A 22,326-nucleotide genomic window follows, 5' to 3' on the forward strand; every position below is an offset into this window, starting at 1 on the left:
TCAAAAGTTAATTTATCCATTTTCCTTTTTTCCTATAATTTGAATTAAAAATATATTTAGATCCTATTTTAGAAATCTAGAAATACCTGCAACAGCTTATGGATTGGTCTTTCTGTTCCACTTCTGCCCCCTATCTGTAGTCCATTCTCAGCACAGCTACCAATGATCCTTTTTTCCCCCAGGTTTATCTTGTCTTTACTAAACATGTTAAGTGCTTTCTGAATCCCAGGACCCTTGCAGTTGCTCTTCCATACGCCTGTAATGCTCTTTCTCAGATAGTATATGGATTGTTCATTTGCTCCATTCATTCTATACTTAGAAGGGATTTTCTGTTAGGTCTCCTTGACCTATCCAACGAGCCTCACCTTTCCTTCCTCACTCTTTTTTTTTTTTTTTTTTTTGTATTTTTCTGAAGCTGGAAACGAGGAGAGACAGTCAGACAGACTCCCGCATGCGCCCGACCGGGATCCACCCAGCACGCCCACCAGGGGCGACGCTCTGCCCACCAACCAGGGGGTGATGCTCTGCCCCTCCGGGGCGTTGCTCTGCTGCGACCAGAGCCATTCTAGTGCCTGGGGCAGAGGCCAAGGAGCCATCCCCAGCGCCCGGGTCATCTTTGCTCCAATGGAGCCCTGGCTGCGGGAGGGGAAGAGAGAGACAGAGAGGAAGGAGGGGGGAGGGGTGGAGAAGCAAATGGGCACTTCTCCTATGTGCCCTGGCCGGGAATCGAACCCGGGTCCCCCGCACGCCAGGCCGACGCTCTACCACTGAGCCAACCGGTCAGGGCCCTTCCTCACTCTTTTTATTTTGCTTTACTTTTCTTCATACTTAGCATTACCTGAAACTATATTAAGAACTTGTTACCTTGTTTGTTGACTTCCCTATTGGAATGTAAGCAATAAGAGGGCAGGACTTCATCGTCATTATTTTCTTTTTTATCCCTCACACCTAATACTGTTTCTGGCATGTACTGGGCACTTAGTAAAAATCTGTAGAATGAGTGAGTGAATGGATAGTGCTTATAGTGCAGATTGCCATTAAAATAATAAGCAAGAGAGAAAATCTACACTACTTTTATATGGGCAGAGCTGGAAGGTTTAATATTCTAAACCAGGGGTCAGCTAACTATGGCCCCTGGAATGATGAATCTGGTCTGCTGGCTGTTTATAAATAAGTTTTATTCGAACATAGCCATACACTTATTTTCTTACATTTTGTCTATAGCAGCTTCCACCACTGTAATAACAGAGTTGAGTGGTTTGACAGATCCTGTGGACTTCAAAGCCTAAAATATTTACTATCTGAATCTTTACAGAAAAAACATTGCTGACCCTGTCTCAAACTCAAAATATTTTCTTAAACTCATAATGTTTAATATTTGGAAACAGTATAATAATATAAATTATATTTAGAAGTTGGTTTCTTTATAATCTAAAAGGTGGAAATAGGGTTTATTTGCTGTTACATCCTCTTGAGGGATTTTATTAACCTGTTCTTTAGGCTTGTGAGATCTGTGGTAAATGAAGAATAAACTTTAGACCTGTGCTGGCGCAGTGGATAAAGTGTTGACCTGGAACGCTGAGGTCACCGGTTTGAAACCCTGGACTTGCGTGATCAAGGCACATATGGGAAGTAACTACCTCTAGTTGATGCTTCCTGGTCCTCCCCCACTTCTCTCTCTCTCTCCTCTCTCTAAAATCAATAAATAAAATCTTTTAAAAAAAAGAGCTTAAGCCTGACTAGAAGTGGAACAGTGGATAGGGCATTGATTCGGAGCACTGACATCCTAGGTTCCAAATCCCAACATTGCTGACTTGAATGTGGGCTCATCTGGTTTGAGTGCAGGCTTACCAGCTTGAATGTGGGATCATTAGTATGATCCCATGGTTGCTGGCTTGAGCCCATAGTTGCTGGCTTGAGCAAAGGATCATTGGCTTGGCTTAAGCCCCCTGGTTAAGGCACGTATGAGAAGCAATCAGTGAACGATTAAAGTGCCTCAGCTATGAGTTGATGCTTCTCATCTCTCTCTTTTTCTGTCTCTTTTGAAAAAAGAAAAGCTTTAAAGATTCTGTAGTACTGAGTGTATGTTCTTAGTAAGAGAGATAGAATTTGAATCTGGAATTTTTCCACATTCAGAAGATACAAAATTTGTATGTTAGTGTAATATAATATAGAATTTGATGTTGAGAATCTGAGAAGTGAAAACTATCAACATATGAAAACCAGTTTAAACTTATATAAAAATAACCTATCAGTAATATAATATTAAGATTTATAATAATAAAAGACCATAAAAATTGTTATTTTAAACATCTGGTTCTGTTTCTTCTCTTGAAGCCAGGAAAATTTGTAATTTGTTTGAGAATTAGATTGACTATAAAGGAACGACCTATGGTAATACAGGCTTTTTGTGTGTGTGTGTGTGACAGAGACAGAGAAAGACAGCGAGAGGGACAGATAGGGACAGACAGACAGGAAGGGAGAGAGATGAGAAGCATCACTTCTTCGGTGTGGCTCCCTACTTGTTTATTGATTGCTTTCTCATATGTGCCTTGACCGTGGGGCTACAGCAGACCGAGTAACCTCTTGCTTAAGCCAGTGACCTTGGGCTCAAGCTGGTGAGCTTTGCTCAAACCAGATGAACCTGCGCTCAAGCTGGTGACCTCGGTGTTTTGAACCTGGGTCCTCCGCATCCCAGTTCAAGGTTCTATCCACTGTGCCACCACCTGGTCAGGCCAGGCTTTTTTTTTTTTTTTAATTGAACTTATTGGAATAACACTGCTTAACAAAATTACACAATTTTCAGGTACACAATTCTACAACAATCTTCTATACACTGTTGTGCGTGTTTACCCTTCCAGTATGCAGTTCTTGCATATCATAGTTGGAGTATGTCACCTGAAGGATGCCGGATTAAAACTTTTTTTGTAAACATTCAACTACCTGTATGCTTTCCTTTATTAATATTTATTATAAGCATTATTTAATTTTTTTTCAGAAAGTATAGAAAATTGAGACGTGTAAAATCGCACCATCAGCTGACATAATCAGTATTGATATTTTTGTGCATTTATGTAACCTACAAAGTCTTTTTTTTCCTTTTTTTTATTTCTAAATTTTTATTTATTGATTTTAGAGAGACAGTGGAAAGGAGAGAGAAAGAGAGAGAAACATTGACCTGTTGCTCTACCCATTCATATGTTCATTGGTTGATTCTTGCATGTGCCCTGACCAGGGATCGAACCGGGAACCTTGGAGTATTGGGATGACGTTCTAACAAACTGAGCTACTCAGCCAGGGCACATACCTTACAGATATTCTTAATAAATGCCATGCACTGTGCTTGGGATATATTAGCAAACATCACAGCTATATTCCCTATGCTTGTGGATCATATAGTTACTGGAGACTATAAACATTAAACCAATGGTTACAGATATTTTGAAAAGACAGCCACCGGGTGCCTTGTGCCAACTTCAGTAAATTATAGACAGTTTAGAGCGGTGTTTCCTAACGTGGGGCCCACGCCCCACAGGGGGGCAATTCGATAGTTAAGGGGGGCAATTTGAAAATGGACTCGACACGACTTTAACTCTTTCGCCCCGGGCCATTTAAATGCAATGCTAGATATCGGTGCCAAATTTAACAAAAAATGCAATTCTTAAATAATTGCAGTAAATAATTATTAAGTATAATTTCGTTTGACGAGACCAAAATATCAACTGGGTGATTGGCGTCGTCAAGTAAACTTCGTCCTGGGTTCACCGTGGAGCGTGCCGTCTGCCGCGGGGAACCCCGGATGTTTTAAAAACTCGCTAAACAACGCAGTTATTCTCACCTAATTGGCCCATCGCAACTTCTGTAGTGTTTCACATCATTCAGTTGGTGTTAATTTGAAATAAGTGTCAGTCAAAACTGTTGTAAAAGCTCGTTGATTTAATAAATATACATATATATATTGTATAGATATAATTGGTAAGTATTTGATTTTATTTTTATCAATATTAAACTCTTTATTAAGTACTTCTTGCATCGGGGCTAGAAAGCACTAATATTTTATAAATATTATTGGGGCTACAATAGTGCATGCACGACAATTTTAATTTTAGAAGCATAACTTTCCAGAAAATTTTGTCAAGTGGAAAAAATATAGATATCTTTTGATTTGCGGTGGTAGTGTAGTAAATGTGTTATATACATTTAAATAAATATGAATTTTTAGTATACGTTTACTCTGTCACATTGAATATATTTTAACATATTTTAATATTAGTTTTTAATTGATCTTATTTTTATTATAGCCCATAGTAAAATGAGTGGTGCAAGCAAGAAAAAAACTCATCAATATTCAGAGGAATATTTAAAATTTGGGTTCATACCCGCTGTTCACAATGAGCGGATTCCTTTTTGTCTTTTATGCCAGCAATGCTTGACCAACGAATCAATGAAACGAGATCGTCTTGAGGCGCATTTGAAGGCGAAACATAGTGCTCATATTAATTCAGATTTTAGTTACTTTAAAACTTTAGACCAGTGGTGGCGCAGTGGGATAAAGCGTCGACCTGGAACACTGAGGTCGCCGGTTCGAAACCTTGGGCTTGCCCGGTCAAGGCACATATGGGAGTTGATGCTTCCTGCTCCTCCCCCTTCTCTCTCTCTCTGTCTCTCTCTCTCACTCCTCTCTCTCTAAAAAATCAATAAATAAAAAATATTTAAAAAAAAAACTTTAAAGAAAAATTTTGAAAAAAGAACAACATTAAAGTCTCTATTTACTGCTCATACTTCAACTAATAATCGTGTTCTTGAGGCTAGTTATTAAATTTCTTTATTCATCGCTAAAACTGGAGAAAATCACAGTATAGGAGAGAATTTAATAAAACCGTCAATATCAGCATTTTTAAAAATGATTCTTGAAAAATATGACAAAGATGTAAAAGCTATGCCACTCAGTAACAATACTGTTAGCAGAAGAATAGACGAAATGAGTGAGGATATTGAAAAACAACTTATTGAAAAGCTGAAAACAAGAAAATTCTCCTTGCAAATGGATGAATCAACTTTGAGAGACAGTGAGGCAGTATTGATAACTTACGTAAGATATATTGATAAAGGACATTTTGCTGAAGAAATGTTGTTCTGTAAAAGATTAGAAAGCACCACTACCTCCAAAGATATATATAATAAGCTAAAAAACTACTTAGATGTCAATGATATACCAATGAAAAATATAACATCTTGTGCTGCAGATGGTGCTCCCAATATGATGGGCAAGAAAAATGGCTGCTTAAAATTGATGAAAGATGGGAATCCAGAAATGATTCTTGTGCATTGTGTTATTCATAGGGAAAACTTGGCAGCTAAAAACATCTCGCCTGTTCTGAATGAAGTATTACATACAGTAATAAAGTGTGTTAATGCTATTAAAGCCAGTGCCAAATGTGAGCGTCTTTTCAAGCTATTTTGTGAAGAACAAAATGAAGACCATGTGAGACTTTTACTTCATACTGAAGTAAGATGGCTATCTAAAGGAAACTGTTTGAGAAGATTTATGGAACTGTTTGATATTCTTAGTGATTTTTTAAGCGACAAACCTGAAATGAAGTATCTGTTAACAATAGATGGTAAATCATTTGTGATTAGCATTAGCCGATATCTTTCAAAAACTAAATATATTAAATAAGCAACTTCAAGGAACAAATAAAACTCTTGTCGATGCAAAAGCAAAGATATTTGGTTTTATTACCAATATTGAGTTCTGTCAGAAACATATTAACAACAAAAACTTTAAACAGTTTCATTGGCTCCAAAAATGTGAAGTAATTGATACCACTTTACTTTTATTGTCAATCATTTGAATATTCTGTCGGCTGATTTAAAAGAAAGATTTTCTGATTTAAAACTAATTGATTTCCCAACATGGATGATGCAGCCAATGTTAGTGGATTTGTCTGATATATCAAATATGCAGTATCAAGAAGAACTCGCAGAATTGCAAAATGATGAGTCAGTTAAAGCTTTGTTTAATATCAAAGGAGCGATGGCATGGCTTTGTGAGGAAACAGAAATCAAATACCCAAATTCAACCAAATGTGCAAGAAAACTATTGCTACTGTTTCCATCTTCATTTTTAGCTGAATGTGGATTTAGTGCTGTAAATGATTTACTGGTAAAAAAGAGAAATCGGCTGGATATAACACAACGTGGAGACTTGAGACTAAAGCTAACCAAATTGGAACCTAATATAAAATCTCTGTGCAGCAAGCATCAAGCGCAAGGATCACACTAAATTAAAATAATAAATTAATATAGAAAAATCTGTATTAAAATTATTTGGAATTTAAATTTCTGTTTTTCATTATATGTTTTGAAATTTTACTTACTGTGTTTTGTTAACAATTTCATAGTGATTTCTTCCTAGAACCTATCACTTATGTTTATTAAGTGAACAAATCAATTTTTTAATGTTAAAAATTATGTATGTTACATAGGGGGGGACATAAAAATTTTAGAAAGGTTAAGGTGGGGCATGGCACAAAAAAGTTGGGAAACACTGGTTTAGAGTATTTCATAGCCCACTCTACAACATGAACAAAAAAAGAGAAAAAGGGCCCTGGCCGGTTGGCTCAGCGATGGAGCGTCGGCCTGGCGTGCGGGGGACCCGGGTTCGATTGCCGGCCAGGGCACATAGGAGAAGTGCCCATTTGCTTCTCCACCCCCCCCCTCCTTCCTCTCTGTCTCTCTCTTCCCCTCCCGCAGCCAAGGCTCCATTGGAGCAAAGATGGCCCGGGCACTGGGGATGGCTCCTTGGCCTTGGCCCCAGGCGCTAGAGTGGCTCTGGTGGGGGCAGAGCGACGCCCCGGAGGGGCAGAGCATCGCCCCTGGTGGGCAGAGCTTCGCCCCTGGTGGGCGTGCCAGGTGGATCCCAGTGGGGCGCATGCGGGAGTCTGTCTGACTGTCTCTCCCCGTTTCCAGCTTCAGAATTAAAAAAAAAAAAAAGAGAGAGAGAGAGAAAAAGGGGGAAAGGCCTACCTATTAGGTATAAAAAACTAAAAGGAAAACAGCACAGAACACTGGTCCAAGGTAGGGGTTTTTCATGAATATGGTTGACTAAAGTCATGATAATGTCTTTCCTGGGTGACAGTTTGGCTGCACTGAGACCTCATTTTAAGTTTCTTGACTTGATCTTTGGGGCCAAATTGGCTGTTAAATTATTACCTGAACAGGCCAAGATGTGCATTGTAGTAGCTCTGTCGTCTCACTGCAACTCAGCTTTACTCTGCCTCTTCTCAGATCTTGAAGCATGTCTTAAGAGGAATTTATTTTTTTAAGTCTTAAAAATGTCTTTATTCTACTCTTAACATTTCATTGCTAACTTGGCTGAAATGTATATCTGGATTGTGAAATAACTGACTCACAAAATTTTTATTTAAATATTAATTAATTAATTACTGTTTAGGTGAGAGGAGAGGAGATAATGAGGCAGACTCCTGTATGCATCCCAACTGGGATCTACCTAGAGATCCCATCTGGGGCTGATGCTCAAGTACTGAGCTATTTTTAGCACTTGAGGCTGATGCACTAGGACCAACCAGATGGTCCTCAGTGCCCAGGGCCACACTCAAACCAATTGAGCCACTGGCTGTGGGAGGGAAAGAGGGAGGGCAGGGATTGAGAAGGGTAGAGAAGCAGATGGTCGCTTCTCTGTGTCCTGACTGAGAATTGAACCCGTGACATCCATACAATGGGCTGATGCTCTATCCACTGAGCCACTAGCCAGGACTATGACTCACAATTTTGAAGACATTATTTCGCCTGGCCTGTGGTGGCGCAGTGGATAAAGCGTCGACCTGGAATGCTGAGGTTGCGGGTTCAAAACCCTGAGCTTGCCTGGTCAAGGCACATATGGGAGTTGATGCTTCCTGCTCCTCCCTCCCCCTTCTCTCTCTCTCTCTTTCTCTCTCACTCTCTAAAAAAAAAAAAAAAATTAATAAAAAAAAGAAAAATTGAAGGCATTATTTCATTTAATGTGATCTTTTTCTTTCTGTGGAAATTTAAGATTTTCCCTTTATCCTTTATTTCCTTGAATATCCTTGATGTGTGGTTTTCTTCTGTCTTATTTCAGGTTACTGTGGGCCTTTCAGTCTGCAGACACATGGCTTTTAGTTCTGGGAAATGTATTACTAAAGATTATTTTCATAGTTCTTTTTTTAAAAACTTTTTTATTTTTAGATTTTTATTCATTTTTTTAGAGAATGAGAGGTGAAAGAAAAGAGATAGAGAAGCGGGGAGGAACAGGAAGCCTTAACTCCTATATGTGCTTTGACTTGGCAAGCCTGGGGTTTTGAACCGGCGACCTCAGTGGTCCAGGTCAACGCTTTATCCACCGAGGTCAGGCCATCGTATTTCTTTATTCTCTTTCTAGCACTTGTTTTTCAAATGTTAGACTTTCTATACTGTGTCCTTAAATTATAGTTTTTCTATTTTCTATTTCTTTGTTTTTTTTTATTTTACTTTTTGGTAGATTTCCTCAACATTCTCTTTTAGTCTTTTAATTGAATTTTTCACTTAAATATGTTTGTAATTTCCAAGAGTTTTCTTTTGATACACCCATGTACTATGTTTATGTCTTGAGTGTAGGGAAGTAGAAAGGTTTTTCCTTGACCCTCTTAGGGTCTCTAACCCGGTCTGAAAATTAAACTGACAAAGACAGATTAACGGGAGAAAAACATACCAATTTATTTAAGTTTTGTGTGACACTTGAGCCTCCCTAAGAAAATGAAGACCTGAGTGTTTTATGCTACATTTGATACAGAGTGGACAGTTACTGAGGAATAGGAGAGGTTAAAGACTATGAGGTAGTTGTGGTAAAATGGGGGAAACTTAGCAAGGCCTGCTGGTAGGGTTCTTCTTGGTGACCCTTTGTCTTCGTCCATAAGGGTACCTCATATGAAGGTTTTATGACCTGTTTCAGGGGAAAAGAGTGCCAGGAGGGCACAGTGACCTTCCTGCTCTGCCTTTTTTCAAACTCCTTCAGCTTAAAATATTTAATATGCCAAAGTGCCATATTTTGGGTGGCATGTCCTGAACCCTATCACAACAGTCTCTCCTCTGTTTTGTAAAACACAAGGGGGATCATATGATACATAAGTTTCTGCCTTGGCTTTTAAAATTTCATCTACCTTGACTCTGATTTTATGTGCTATTCTCCAGTATTAGGAATTTAGTACATTTGTACTGAGCACTGCTGAAAGCTTTTTTAGAGGCTTTTGACAAACATATTGCTAAGGTACTTATGGGTATGATATAAGTATTAAAGAGGTTCAGTTCTATGGAGGGATACGCTACTTAATGTTTTTAATATTCTAGTAGTTTAATGTTTTGCATACTGTGGTGTATATTTTTATTTTATTATTTTTAGGTATTATTTTAAAAGCATAATTTGATTCGTTTCCAAATAACCTGAAAAATTTTGTGGAAAGTATTGATAGTAAAAGCAGAGGCTTAAGCGTATGTTTTGTTCATTTACAAAATGAGTTGACTGCCCATTAATGATGATTTTTTTGGGTCAGTAAATGGTATTATCAAAGAATGGTATATTCAATTTCTGTTTTGGGATTTGTCTTGTGGAATGTATCCAGTACATCATTCTTGTGAAAAGGCCAATTGTGAAAAAGCCAGAATGCTTTTTTATTCTTCTTAGAAAGAGAAAGAGAGACAGACAGACAGGAAGGGAGAGAGATGAAAAGCATCAACTCATAGTTACAGCACTTTAGTTGTGAATTGATTGCTTTCTTTTTTTTTTTTTTTAAATATTTATTTTTTTATTTATTCATTTTAGAGAGGAGAGGGAGAGGGAGAGACAGAGAGAGAGAGAGAGAGAGAGGAGAGACAGAGAGAGAGAAGGGGGGAGGAGCTGGAAGCATCAACTCCCATATGTGCCTTGACCAGGCAAGCCCAGTGTTTTGAACCGGCGACCTCAGCATTTCCAGGTCGATGCTTTATCCACTGTGCCACCACTGGTCAGGCGTGAATTGATTGCTTTCTTATATGTGCCTCCAACCAAGCCAGTGACCCCTTGCTCAAGCCAGCTACCTTGGGCTTCAAGCTAGCGACATTTGGGCACAAGCCAGGGACCATGGGGTCATGTGTATGCTCCCATGCTCAAGCCAGAGACCCTGTGCTTCAAACCTGGGTTCTCAGCATTCCAGGCCAACACTTACCACTGCACCACCGCCTGGTCAGTCAAGAGCGAGATGCTTTTTAATGTTGAACTTTCTCGTCAGTGTAGTAGAGTTTTTATATTTATTATATAATGTAAAAAGATTTTATTGTGCAAGATACTTTTAAATCTGTTATTGGTCTTTCTTTACAAATGAACAATGCGTATACCAGTATCTTTCTGATACATGGGTCTATTTAAGAATGAACTTATATATTTGGATGGCAAAAATTAAGTAATAAGAAATTAATTTGAGTATAAAATGGATGCAAAATATCTGATCTTAAAATGTTTAGGAGACATGAATAGAAGAAACTGAAAATATTTGATTTACTCTGGCATACTTTCAGAATTCATTCTTCTGTCTAGCATTGTCTTAACTATAAGAGGTAATTCTGTTTGTCTACTTTAGGTGGCAGTAGAGTATTGGCTTGCAACACACTGATAAAATATGCTGGAAGTAACAATGTTTAAAATGTTCTTTCTATTGAATGTTCTCTAGTTCAGTGGTCCCCAACCCCCGGGCCGTGGACTTGGGCCATTTGGTACCGGTCCGCAGAGAAAGAATAAATAACTTACATTATTACCGTTTTATTCATATTTAAGTCTGAACGATGTTTTATTTTTAAAAATGACCAGATTCCCTCTGTTACATCCGTCTAAGACTCACTCTTGATGCTTGTCTTGGTCACGTGATACATTTATCCGTCCCACCCTAAAGGCCGGTCCGTGAAAATATTTTCTGACATTAAACTGGTCCGTGGCCCAAAAAAGGCTGGGGACCACTGCTCTAGTTCATAAAACAAAGTTGACTATTCAACAATAAGAATTTCTTACCCAAAAGAAGTTTAAATATTTGTTTTGATAATTTTAATTTAGAAGTACCATTTATGGCTCTGTAAACAGATTCCTTTGCTATAGTTCTCTAGTTTTTGTGTAACTAAATTTTGCTAATTTTATTGAACATTTTTGAGAATTTAAATGCTAACTCATGAGATGCACTCCTACTTCTCTGAAAGATAAGGTGTTACTTTTTAATGTCACTGGATATCACATGATAAAGCAGCAAGTATAGATTACCAGGTGAAGTTTGCAGAATATTTTAAAAGCCCAAATGACCTGTAATGTGGTGTTCTGTAAGGTTTTTTTTGTTTTTCTTGTAGTTTAGGGCAGAATCTATATTAATTGAAGACCTAATTTTGGTTCTCCTTTTTTTAAAGCAACTATTCTGGGTCTGGAAATTTGACTTAGGTTGAAGGAGTTCTTGAGTAGAGAGATTTTAAAGAGAAATTCTTTGTTTTACTCTTCAAATAATTCTGAGCCTGTAATGTGCTATACCTAGCACTGTACACAAAGGCGAATGTCATAGTCCCTGTCTTAAAAAAAATCCTATATCATATGGTAAATACTCTAAAAAAGGCATAAATGGTATGTTCTGGTGGAATGGATCCTTATTTTAAACTTCAGAAATAACAAAAATAAATTTTTTTTTGTCGTAATAAAACACCCACTATCAGGAGTGTCAGTCAGTATTATAATGCTACATTAGGATATGACCAAAATTTTGCAGGTCCTCATTTATGGGAAGCTATATATTACTTTTATTAATATGTGTCTCAGTGGTAAATAGCCAGTCTAAACTAATAATTATGCAATATTCATTTAAAGCTGAATAGGAAATTTGTGTTTTTGCTTTTCTTTTTTTTAATTTTAATTTAATTTTTAATAATTTTTTAAAAAGAGTTTATTCATTTTAGAGAGGGGGGGAGAGAGAGAGACAGAGAGAGAGAGAAAGAAAGAGGAGGAGCAAGAAGCATCACTCCCATATGTGCCTTGACTAGGCAAGCCCAGGGTTTCTAACTGGTGACCTCAGCATTCTAGGTAGATAGATGCCTTATCCACTGCGCCACCACAGGTCAGGCTGCTGTTCTTTTAAAAAATTAATGCAGCTTTAATACTTGAAAAAAAATCCACATTCTTTGGCTTTGTCTTAAATTGTAGTTTCTATAAATTTTGACTGTTATGTTCCTGTATGTGCTCTGACCAGGAATTCCAGCATCCTCTGCGCATTGCATGATTTGGATGAGTCTTTAGTTAAACAAGCTATCCAGCCAGGCCTCTTTTTTTTTTTTTAATTGATTGACTGATTTTAGAGAGAGAAAAAGGGAGGGAGGGAGGAAAAGAGAGAGACAGGGAAACATCAATTAGTTGTTTCACTTCATATATTCATTGGTTGATTTTTGTATGTGCCATGACTGGGGATGGAACCCACAACCTTGGCATATTGGACGATGCTCCCCAACTAAGCTACCCACCCCAGGCTGATGTCCATTTCTGAGTTAGTTTAACAATTCCATGTCCAAGATGGCTCTTCTTTATAAATTATAACAAAAAGATAATTACAAAATGATTAATTCACTAGCTCTACTTTTTTTCTAATCATACATTGTCACCACAGGACATCTAAAAAGCTCATGTTGCAAAATAAATAATAAACCTTGTTCACAGTAAACACACTTTACAAAATTACACATATAGAGCTATGATTATAACCTAAAACTCTCTTCTGGATAGGGAGATACTAGCAAAGACCCATTCTCTTTACCCTTCCTCTTCTTCCTTCACCATTTTAGGGACTTGAATATAGGACTACATCTAGCTCCAAAAGGTGGATTAACAAAGACTTCCTGAAGACAGTCCTAGAAATGAACAAAAGGGATTTATAAATGGATTTATAAATCCATTTATAAAGGGATTATTTTACTATCTCTACTTTTAATATACTTTGAGCATTAGTACTTGTTCATCCTTAACTACATAGCAATATTTAAAAAACTTTTTAATTAAATATTTTAGGGGGTAACATTGGTTAATAAAATTATATAGGTTCAGGTGTACAGTTCTATAATATAACATCTGTCCATTGTATTGTGTGTTCACCACCCCAGTACATAGCAATATGAACTAAAATGCAGTGGTTAGACAATCTGAACTTGTCTAAAGACTCATGGGCATAGAGCCCTCCTCTCTGTACTTCCTCCCTAGCCCCACCCCTGTCACCCTGTGAACAATCAGCATACTCGCCAAGACATTAAGTTTATTAATTTCATCCCCCCCAAATGTAACCATTCCTATGAATTAACAGAAAAGAATACTTAAAGGATGTTACTTTGATTCTCTACTTTTAACATATGTTTTGCACTTTTAACATGTTAAAGACTAGATGTTTCAAGTAAGGATTTAGATTTGTTCTCTGTACACATAGTAGCATTGAATAAACTGCATACAGAGGCAATAATCTGAAAGAAGGACACTTTACTTTTACTTTTAATGCAGTTAAAATTTTTGGCTACAGCAGACTGAGTGACCTCTTGTTCAAGCCAGCAACCTTGGGCTTCAAGCCAGTGACCTTTGGGCTCAAGCATGCGACCATGGTTTCATGTCTATGATCCCATGCTCCAGCCCATGACCCCGGGCTCAAATTTATGAACCTGCACTCAAGCCAGCAACCCGAACCTGGGTCCTCTGTGTCCCAGTCCGATGCTCTATATTCTGCACTACCGCCTGGTCAGGCTTAATAACTTGTTGTTGGATATAGCATACACACAGAAAAAGTATATGGATCAGACTTGTGCAGCATATTGAATTTTCACAAGCTAAACATATGCATATAACTAGCACCTAGATAATGAAACCAAACACTACCAGTACCCTATGGCCCCCTTTGTTATTCCACATTTGTTTATTTTAATCAAATTCAAGTTTTAGCTAGCCAAAAGGAATAAGAACTAGAGATATGCTGTATAAAATTATACTTATAAATGTACATAATGCTCACCTCTCTTCTATTCACTAGATCTTACCCAACCTCCATTTTTCTAACTTCTAATACCATACTGTTTTTCCTGTTTGTTAATTATATAAATGGAATCTTAGAGTACATGCCCTTTGTACCTGGCTTCTTTCATTCAATAATTGGCTAATGACTTTCAGCATTATTGCATATAGTTGTAGATCATTTATTTATTCTTATTGCTGTAGAGCCGGGGTCACCAAAGGATGATCCATAGCTAACTTTTTTTGTATAGCCAGTGAGTTTTACATTTTTATATATGTAGTTTACTTATTTTATTTTATTTTTTATTTTTTGTATTCCTCTGAAGCTGGAAACGAGGAGAGACAGTCAGACTCCCGCATGCGCCCGCCCGCCCGGGATCCGCCCGGGATCCACCCGGCATCCACCCGGCATCCGCCCGGGATCCACCCGGCATCCACCCGGCACTTGATGCTCCGCCCCTCCGGGGCGTCGCTCTGCCACGACCAGAGCCATTCTAGCGCCTGGGGCAGAGGCCAAGGAGCCATCCCCAGCGCCCGGGTCATCTTTGCTCCAATGGAGCCTTGGCTGCGGGAGGGGAAGAGAGAGACAGAGAGGAAGGAGGGGGGAGGGGTGGAGAAGCAAATGGGCGCTTCTCCTATGTGCCCTGGCCGGGAATCGAACCCGGGTCCCCCGCACGCCAGGCCGACGCTCTACCGCTGAGCCAACTGGCCAGGGCCCATTTTATTTTTGAGAGAGTGTGAGAGAGAGAGAAGGAGACAGGAAGGGAAGAGTTCATAAACTCATAGTTGCTTTCACTTTAGTTGTACATTGAACTTCTTGTACGTGCCTTGACTGGGGCCATGGTCAAGTGACTTTTGGCTTTTCATGCCAGCAGCCGTTAGGCTCAAGTTGGTGAGCTTTGGGATTGTGTGGACAATCACCCCCTCACTCAAGCCAGGGACCCTGTGCTGATGAGCATGTGCTCAGAGCTAGTGGCCTTGGAGTTCCAGATTGATGCTTTATCCACTGTGTCACTACTGGTCAGGCTGGTTTTTATATTTTTAAACGGTTAAAAAAATTTTGGGGAGGACCCATGAAGTTACATGAAATTCAAAATTCAATATTCATAATAAAGTACATGTTTGCTTTTGCTCTAGAAGGGCAGAGTTAAGTGCTATAGTTGCAACAGAGACCAGGTAGCTGGAAAAGCCTGAAACACTTACTGTCTAGTTCTCTACAGAAAAAATTTGCTAATCCCTGCTGAGCACACCAGTGTTTGAATGTATTGCAATATGCTTATCCATTCTACTGTTGATGGGGGATTTGAGAATTTCCTAGGTTTTTATTTATTTATTTGCTTTAGAGAGAGGAGAGTGAGAGAGAGAAAGGTAGTGAGTGGGGAGCAGGAAGCATCAAGTTGCTTCCCTTGACTGGGCAAGCCCAGGGTTTCAAACTAGCAACCTCCGTGTGCCAAGATGATGCCTTATACACTGCACACCACAGGTCAGGTGAGAAGTTTCTAGTTTTTGCCTTATTCGGAAGAGGATACTACTTTTTATCTTTAAGATTTAGCTATTATTTTCTTATTAGGTCTCTTTCATTACATAGAGAACTACTTTATTTTATTTTATAGTGAGAAGAAAACAAAATTTTAGTTATCCAATACAGTATTGCTGACTGTAGACAAGTACCATTGTAGTACAGCAGATCTTCTTCATTTTGCTTAACTGGAACTTGAATCTGATTAAACAAATGTGCCGTAATTCCAGAGATACTATTAGTTATAATTACAAACCCATTATAGACATCTGGCCAAAGATTGTATATTACCTAATATGTAGGAGAAGGTTAAGAAGGGGATACAGATTTGTTTGGAGGTAAACAATTATGAAACAAATTAATGGATTTACCATTGACTTTGCATGATTTCTGGGTTAGCACGTAAATTTGTTTTGAGTGTAAATCTTTTTGTTGAATAACAGTGTGATTTTAATATCCTAATATAATGTTCTGTAATTAGACTTGGGTGATATGGAAAGCAACAAATTGTTTTCAAGATAATCTATCTTTGACAGATTTTGCTGAAGCAGATACTAAGCTGTTCTTTCAGGCATTCAGAATATTTAGATTAGAAAGCTGGCTTGATTAGTGGACTTAAAAACAGAAAATGTCACTTTTTATAGATATATGTCAAGATTTTTGCAAACCATTTCTACACCCCATCAGGATAGGCATAGTCATTGATTTTCTTCTGTCTAGGTGAGTAAACTGAATGATAGATGATGCAGAATTGGAGTATTCATTCTAATCAGGTAATGAGACAAGTATGCAGTCTTGCTGTATTCCTGAAAGTATGTGCAAAGGATTGTGCGAAATGTTGGGGGAATAGAAAATGAGTAAGACACTATATCACAGGAGCCTGTAGTTTATTGGGGGAGGTGAACGTTATGTAAATAATTTGAATTGGAAGCAAAATATAAAGCCTGATCAATGAGCTGTAATTAATTTCATTTATTAGAATATAATAACATTTAAGTTGGGTCTAGAAGAAAAGATTTCTATAAGCAGAATAAGGGGTTCTAGGTAGAGAACAGCATTAAGACATGTAAATAGCCTGACCAGAAGGTGGCGCAGTGGATAGAGCGTCAGACTGGGATGCAGAGGACTCAGGTTCAAGACCCCGAGGTCGCCAGCTTGAGCACGGGCTCATCCGGTTTGAGCAAAGCTCACCAGCTTGGACGCAAGGTCGCTGGCTTGAGCAGGGGGTTACTCGGTCTGCTGAAGGCCCACGGTCAAGGCACATATGACAGAGCAATCAATGAACAGCTAAGGTGTCTCAACGAAGAACTGATTGATGATTGATGCTTCTCATCTCTCTCCATTCCTGTCTGTCCCTGTCTATCCCTCTCTCTGACTCTCCCTGTCTCTGTAAGAAAAAAAAAAAAAAAAAAAAGAAATCAGAACAACAACAACAAAAAAAGACATGTAAATATGAAAATGTGTGTTGAGTTCAAGGACTGGCAGTCATAGTTAAGCATTTGAATTAAGGTCTAACAGGAACAAGCCAGTAGAATTGCTTTTAGTTTCCACTCTTAGTCTGCTTGAGCTGCCATGACAAAATACTGTAGATTGAGAGGCTTAATTAAACAACAGAAACATTCTTCTCACAGTTTTGGAGGTTGGAAAGTCTAAGATCAAGGTGCAGCAAGGTAGGTTTTATTCTGAGTCCTCTTTTGGCTTACAACTGCCATTTCACTGTACTCACATAACGTATTTATTCTTTGTTCATGTTTCAGGAAGAGAGAGGGCAAACTCTCTGGTGTTTCTTTTGTAAAGGCACTAATGCTGTCGTATTAGAGATTAGGGCTTCAACACATGTATTTTGGGTGAATACAAATATTCAGTCCATAACAGTGCAAATTTTTTGTCTTCATGATAATAGATTGTTATAATATCATGTGTTTGAAGAGAAAATTAATCTCTATGGTTACTGTTTAATTTATTTATAAATTTCTACTTAAGAAATTAATAGCCATCATAATATTTTAGTGAATCAGTTTGACATTTTTAAGATTCACGTAGTTAAAACTTGTGGAATGGCCTGACCAGGCGGTGGCGCAGTGGATAGAGCATCGGACTGGGATGTGAAGGACCCAGGTTCAAGACCCTGAGGTTGCCAGCTTGAGCATGGGCTCATCTGGTTTGAGCAAAAAGCTCACCAGCTTGGACCCAAGGTCGCTGGCTTGAGCAAAGGGTTACTCGATCTGCTGAAGGCCGAGTCAAGGCACATGTGAGAAAGTAATCAATGAACAACTAAGGTGTCGCAACAAAAAACTGATGATTGATGCTTCTCATCTCTCTCTGTTCCTGTCTGTCTGTCCCTATCTATCTCTCTCTGACTCTCTTTGTCTTTGTAAAAAAAAACAAAACAAAGCAAAAAAACAAACCTTTGGAATGCTCTTATTCTGAAGTCTACCAAACTCAAATTGTTTTTTGCACAGAGAGAGTAAGCAGTAAACAGAAAGGAACGAGATTAAACTGTGGTGCTGGCTTGTTCCTGTCTTTTGACTTTCTGAAGAGGTAGGTACAATGTCAGCTCCTGGAAAACAACTCTATGTCTTCTGCTCCCTTTAAAAAAATTAATGTCTGAAATATTCTTTTTCTTCTTTTTTTTCCAAGTGAGAGGAGGAGAGATAGACTCCCCTCATGTGCCCTGACCAGGATCCACCCAGCAACCCCTGTCTGGGGCCAATGCTCTGCCCATCTGGGGCCATGCTCACAACTGTTGACTTTTTTAGCACCCGAGGAGGAGGCTCCATGGAGCCATACTCAGTGCCTGGGACTGATGCACTCAAACCAATTGAGCCATGGCTGTGGGAGGAGAAGAGAGGGGGGGGGAGGGGGATGGTACAGAAGCAGATAGTCACTTCTGTGTGCCCTGACTGTGGGAATTGAACCCAGGACATCCACACACAGTGAGCTGATGCTCTACCACTGAGCCAACTGGGTAAACAAGTGTGTTAGGCTTGCTGGCTTGTACTTTGCCTGATTGGTGCATGAGCACAGGGCAGCATCACGTGTGTATAGTCTATGTAAGGCTGCAGGTGCTTGCACTCAGGGTAGCAGATTGTAAATTAAGGATAGCCTGCCACCATTGGGAGGGGCCGTTGTTTGGTATTGTTTGCTGGAGAAGGGTTCTTCCTCCACTCACCTGTTTTGCTTGTGAGTGCTGGGAGAGAGAGAAGTGGTCTTACCTGCCTGCTTGCTTGTCTGCTGTTGCGAGACTCAAAAGAATGGCCCACCATCCTCCAGCTCCACAGTTCCTTTACCGTCTGCCCGAATCGAATGTGAATTTGCATGGCCACAACCACTGGCCTTGCAACTGTCTTCCAAAGAGAGTACTATTTTGCATTTCCACCAGCTGTGAATGAGAGAGTTCATGTTGCTTAATATCTTTGCTAGAATTTGGTGCGTTGGTGTTCTGAGTTTTGTCCATTCTAATAAATGCAATTGCTATTACTCTTTGATTTGATGGTTTATTTCTGAAAGTCTTAGGGACTGCCTGGTTGTGTGAGTGTTAGTATCTTTCAGGACACAGACAAAATATTTACCCAGAATAGAGTCTAATTGTAATTGCCGAACAGTCTTTGAGCTGTGTCTCAATGTTTATATTGCTTTAAAGTATATCTGTATGATGATTACAACTATGATCACAAATCATATATGCATCTAGACAAGAGCTAGTAGGGAATTTTAAAAAATGATACTTTGACCTACTTTTTGCTTTCAGTAAAGTTACAATGTTTGTGATAAAGTTTGAATAGTTGGCCTTTTAGGATGTTTTAAGTCTTTAATATTTGAGTTGATTTTAGTTATAATCCAGGCCATTTGTGACATTTGTTTTAGATACACATTTACAAAGTCTTTTCTTACTTAGAGTTTTTTTTGTACAAAGACAGAGAGAGAGTCAGAGAGAGGAATAGACAGGGACAGACAGGAACGGAGAGAGATGAGAAGCATCAATCATCAGTTTTTCGTTGCGACACCTTAGTTGTTCATTGATTGCTTTCTCATATGTGCCTTGACCGCGGGCCTTCAGCAGACCGAGTAACCCCTTGCTCGAGCCAGCGACCTTGGGTCCAAGCTGGTGAGCTTTTTGCTCAAGCCAGATGAGCCCACGCTCAAGCTGATGACCTTGGGGTCTCGAACCTGGGTCCTCCACATCCCAGTCCGACGCTCTATCCACTGCGCCACCGCCTGGTCAGGCTTAACTTAGTTTTTATTCTGTTTGATTATATTCCAGAAATATGACAATTTTAAGAAGAAATGGAATGTAGGCTACTATGGATTTGAATGGCTTTGTATGTATATTTAAGATATATATTAAAATATATTTTTTATTGCCCTGGCTGGTTGGCTCAGTGGTAGAGCTTCGGCCTGGCATGCAGGAGTTCCAGGTTTGATTCCTGGCCAGGGCTCACAGGAGAAGTGCCCATCTGCTTCTCCACCCCTCCCCCTCTCCTTCCTCTCTGTCTTTCTCTTCCCCTTCTGCAGCCAAGGCTCCATGGCCTGCCTCTGCCTCAGGCGCTAGAATGGCTCTGGTTGCAACAGAGCAACGCCCCAGATGGGCAGAGCATCGCCCCTTGGTGGGCATGCCGGGTGGATCCCGGTCGGGTGCATGCGGGAGTCTGTCTGACTGCCTCCCCGTTTCCAAGTTCAGAAAAATACAAACAACAACAACAACAACAAAATATATATATTTTTTATATATTGATTTGAGAGAGAGGAGAAGGAGAGGGGAGTAATGGGAAGCATCAACTTATAGTAGTTGCTTCTTGTGTGTGCCTTGATCAGGCAAGCTTGAGGTTTCAAACCAGCAACCCTAGCATTCCAAGTATTAAATATACAACTTGACTGGTGGTGGCACAGTGGGTGGGACATTGACCTGGGATGCTGAGGACTTAGGTTCAAAACCCTTAGGTCACCAGCTTGAGTGTGAGTTCATCCAGCTTGAGTTGTCAGCTTGAGTCACTTAACATAATCTGATAGTTGCTGGCATGAGCCCAGAGGTTGCTGGCTTGAGTGCAAAGGTCGCTGGCTTGAGCTCAAGGTTGCTGGCATGAATAAGGGATCACTGGCTTGGTTGGAGCTCCCTGGTCAAGGCACATATAAGAAGCGATCAATGAACAACTAAAGTGATAAAGTGACACAACTACAAGTTGATGCTTCTCATCTTTCCCTTCCTGTCTGTCTCTCTGTCTCTCTCTCAAAAAAGAAAAAATATATTAGTGATGCCTAAATTACAATATGCATGTGTCTATAATTCAGGTTGTTCAATAATTTCTTACCTTAAAATTTAAAAAAATTAGATTCCTTTGAAATTTGACAAATAATTTTCTGGATTGTGTTATTCCTCATACAAAGCAAGAATAAGCCTTGAAAACAAATTATGTCAAGAGTGTGCCAAGTCATGCTGTAAGAGAAAAAGACCACAGAGTTAGAATTTAAAATTAAAGATTTGGTTATCATAAGAACTGCAGGAAGGAAGAAGGGGAGTGGTGAGCACCCCAATTCATATTAGTTCATCAAAATTGTATTTTTCTTTTTTATAGGAGGTGTGTGTGTTTATAGGAGCCAGGGGAGTAGATTGACTTAATATTACCTGGGAGGCGTGTTCTCATGACCCTCAGGAAAGAAGAGACTCTGTGCTGTGCCTCCCCATTCCAGGTACTAGTGCCTCACAAATGTTGATTCTTGGAATAAGAGGTAGTATACAGAAGCTGAGATGCTAGATTTGGACCTAGGCTAACCTAGATTAGATCCCCAGTTTGTGATCTTGGGCAAGTAATTTAATCTGTGCTTCTTTTTTTTTTTTTAAATCTTAGGTAGAGAACATGAGATCTCATGATACTCATCCTTGGAGAAGGGGCAGATATGGAGCTGGTAGACTTATGTTAGCAAACTTCAAAAAAGCTGTTTGTTAGGCAGATTGATAACAAACGTTTGAAAGAGAACATTGTGTTTATCCATAAAATGTTACAGATTTATTGTTTGAATCTTTTTCTGACTATTGAAATAAAATCTTGCCGTCTTATTGAGGATCTCTTGTCTTTGTATTAATCAGGGAATCCCAAAGTTTGTTCCACAGAAAGCAGTCCCTCAAGTTACTATTTTTTTAAAAAGGATTCAGTGATCAATTAAGATTAGAAAATGAGCCTGACCTGTGGTGGCACAGTGGATAAAGCGTCGACCTGGAAATGCTGAGGTCGCCGGTTCGAAACCCTGGGCTTGCCTGGTCAAGGCACATAAGGGAGTTGATGCTTCCAGCTCCTCCCCCCCTTCTCTCTCTCTGTCTCTCTCTCTCCTCTCTAAAATGAATAAAAAAAAAGATTAGAAAATGCTGCATACTGTATATTTATTTCTTGGAGATGGGCATTAACATATTAAATACACTAAGATATTCTGCATAAAGAAACATGTTTAACTTTCTTTGACTCAGGGTTTCTCAAACTTATTCGAGCCACAGGATCTCTGCCCCCCCCCCATAGCAACCATAATAGTTTTCTGTAGAATAAGTGGTCTATAATAGTTAACATTTATGTAGTTCTTACTATATACCAGGGACTATTTTAAGTCCTTTACATATATTAATTTGTTAATCTGTGCTGTGCCTCCCCATTCCAGGTACTAGTGCCTCACAAATGTTGATTCTTGGAATAAGAGGTAGTATACAGAAGCTGAGATGCTAGATTTGGACCTAGGCTAACCTAGATTAGATCCCCAGTTTGTG

The 22,326-nt window shown here is 39.2% G+C and overlaps 1 protein-coding gene across 3 annotated transcripts in view; it reads left to right on the plus strand.

The window, feature by feature from the left end:
- COMMD1 (copper metabolism domain containing 1) overlaps positions 1–22,326 on the plus strand; it is a 142,828-nt gene that overhangs the window by 6,354 nt on the left and 114,148 nt on the right. Inside the window, exons 2-3 of one of the 3 annotated variants that reach the window (XM_066264761.1) lie at positions 18,038–18,116; positions 21,149–21,263. The exons of the other annotated variants lie outside the window; for them this stretch is intronic. Of the exons in view, the coding sequence (XP_066120858.1) occupies positions 21,216–21,263 (48 nt within the window). The 5' untranslated portion in view covers positions 18,038–18,116; positions 21,149–21,215. The remainder of the gene's footprint in view (positions 1–18,037; positions 18,117–21,148; positions 21,264–22,326) is intronic. 3 annotated transcript variants of the gene reach the window in all.

The sequence above is a fragment of the Saccopteryx bilineata genome, chromosome 3 (assembly GCF_036850765.1).
Source record: "Saccopteryx bilineata isolate mSacBil1 chromosome 3, mSacBil1_pri_phased_curated, whole genome shotgun sequence".
Classification (NCBI taxonomy): Eukaryota; Metazoa; Chordata; class Mammalia; order Chiroptera; family Emballonuridae; genus Saccopteryx; species Saccopteryx bilineata.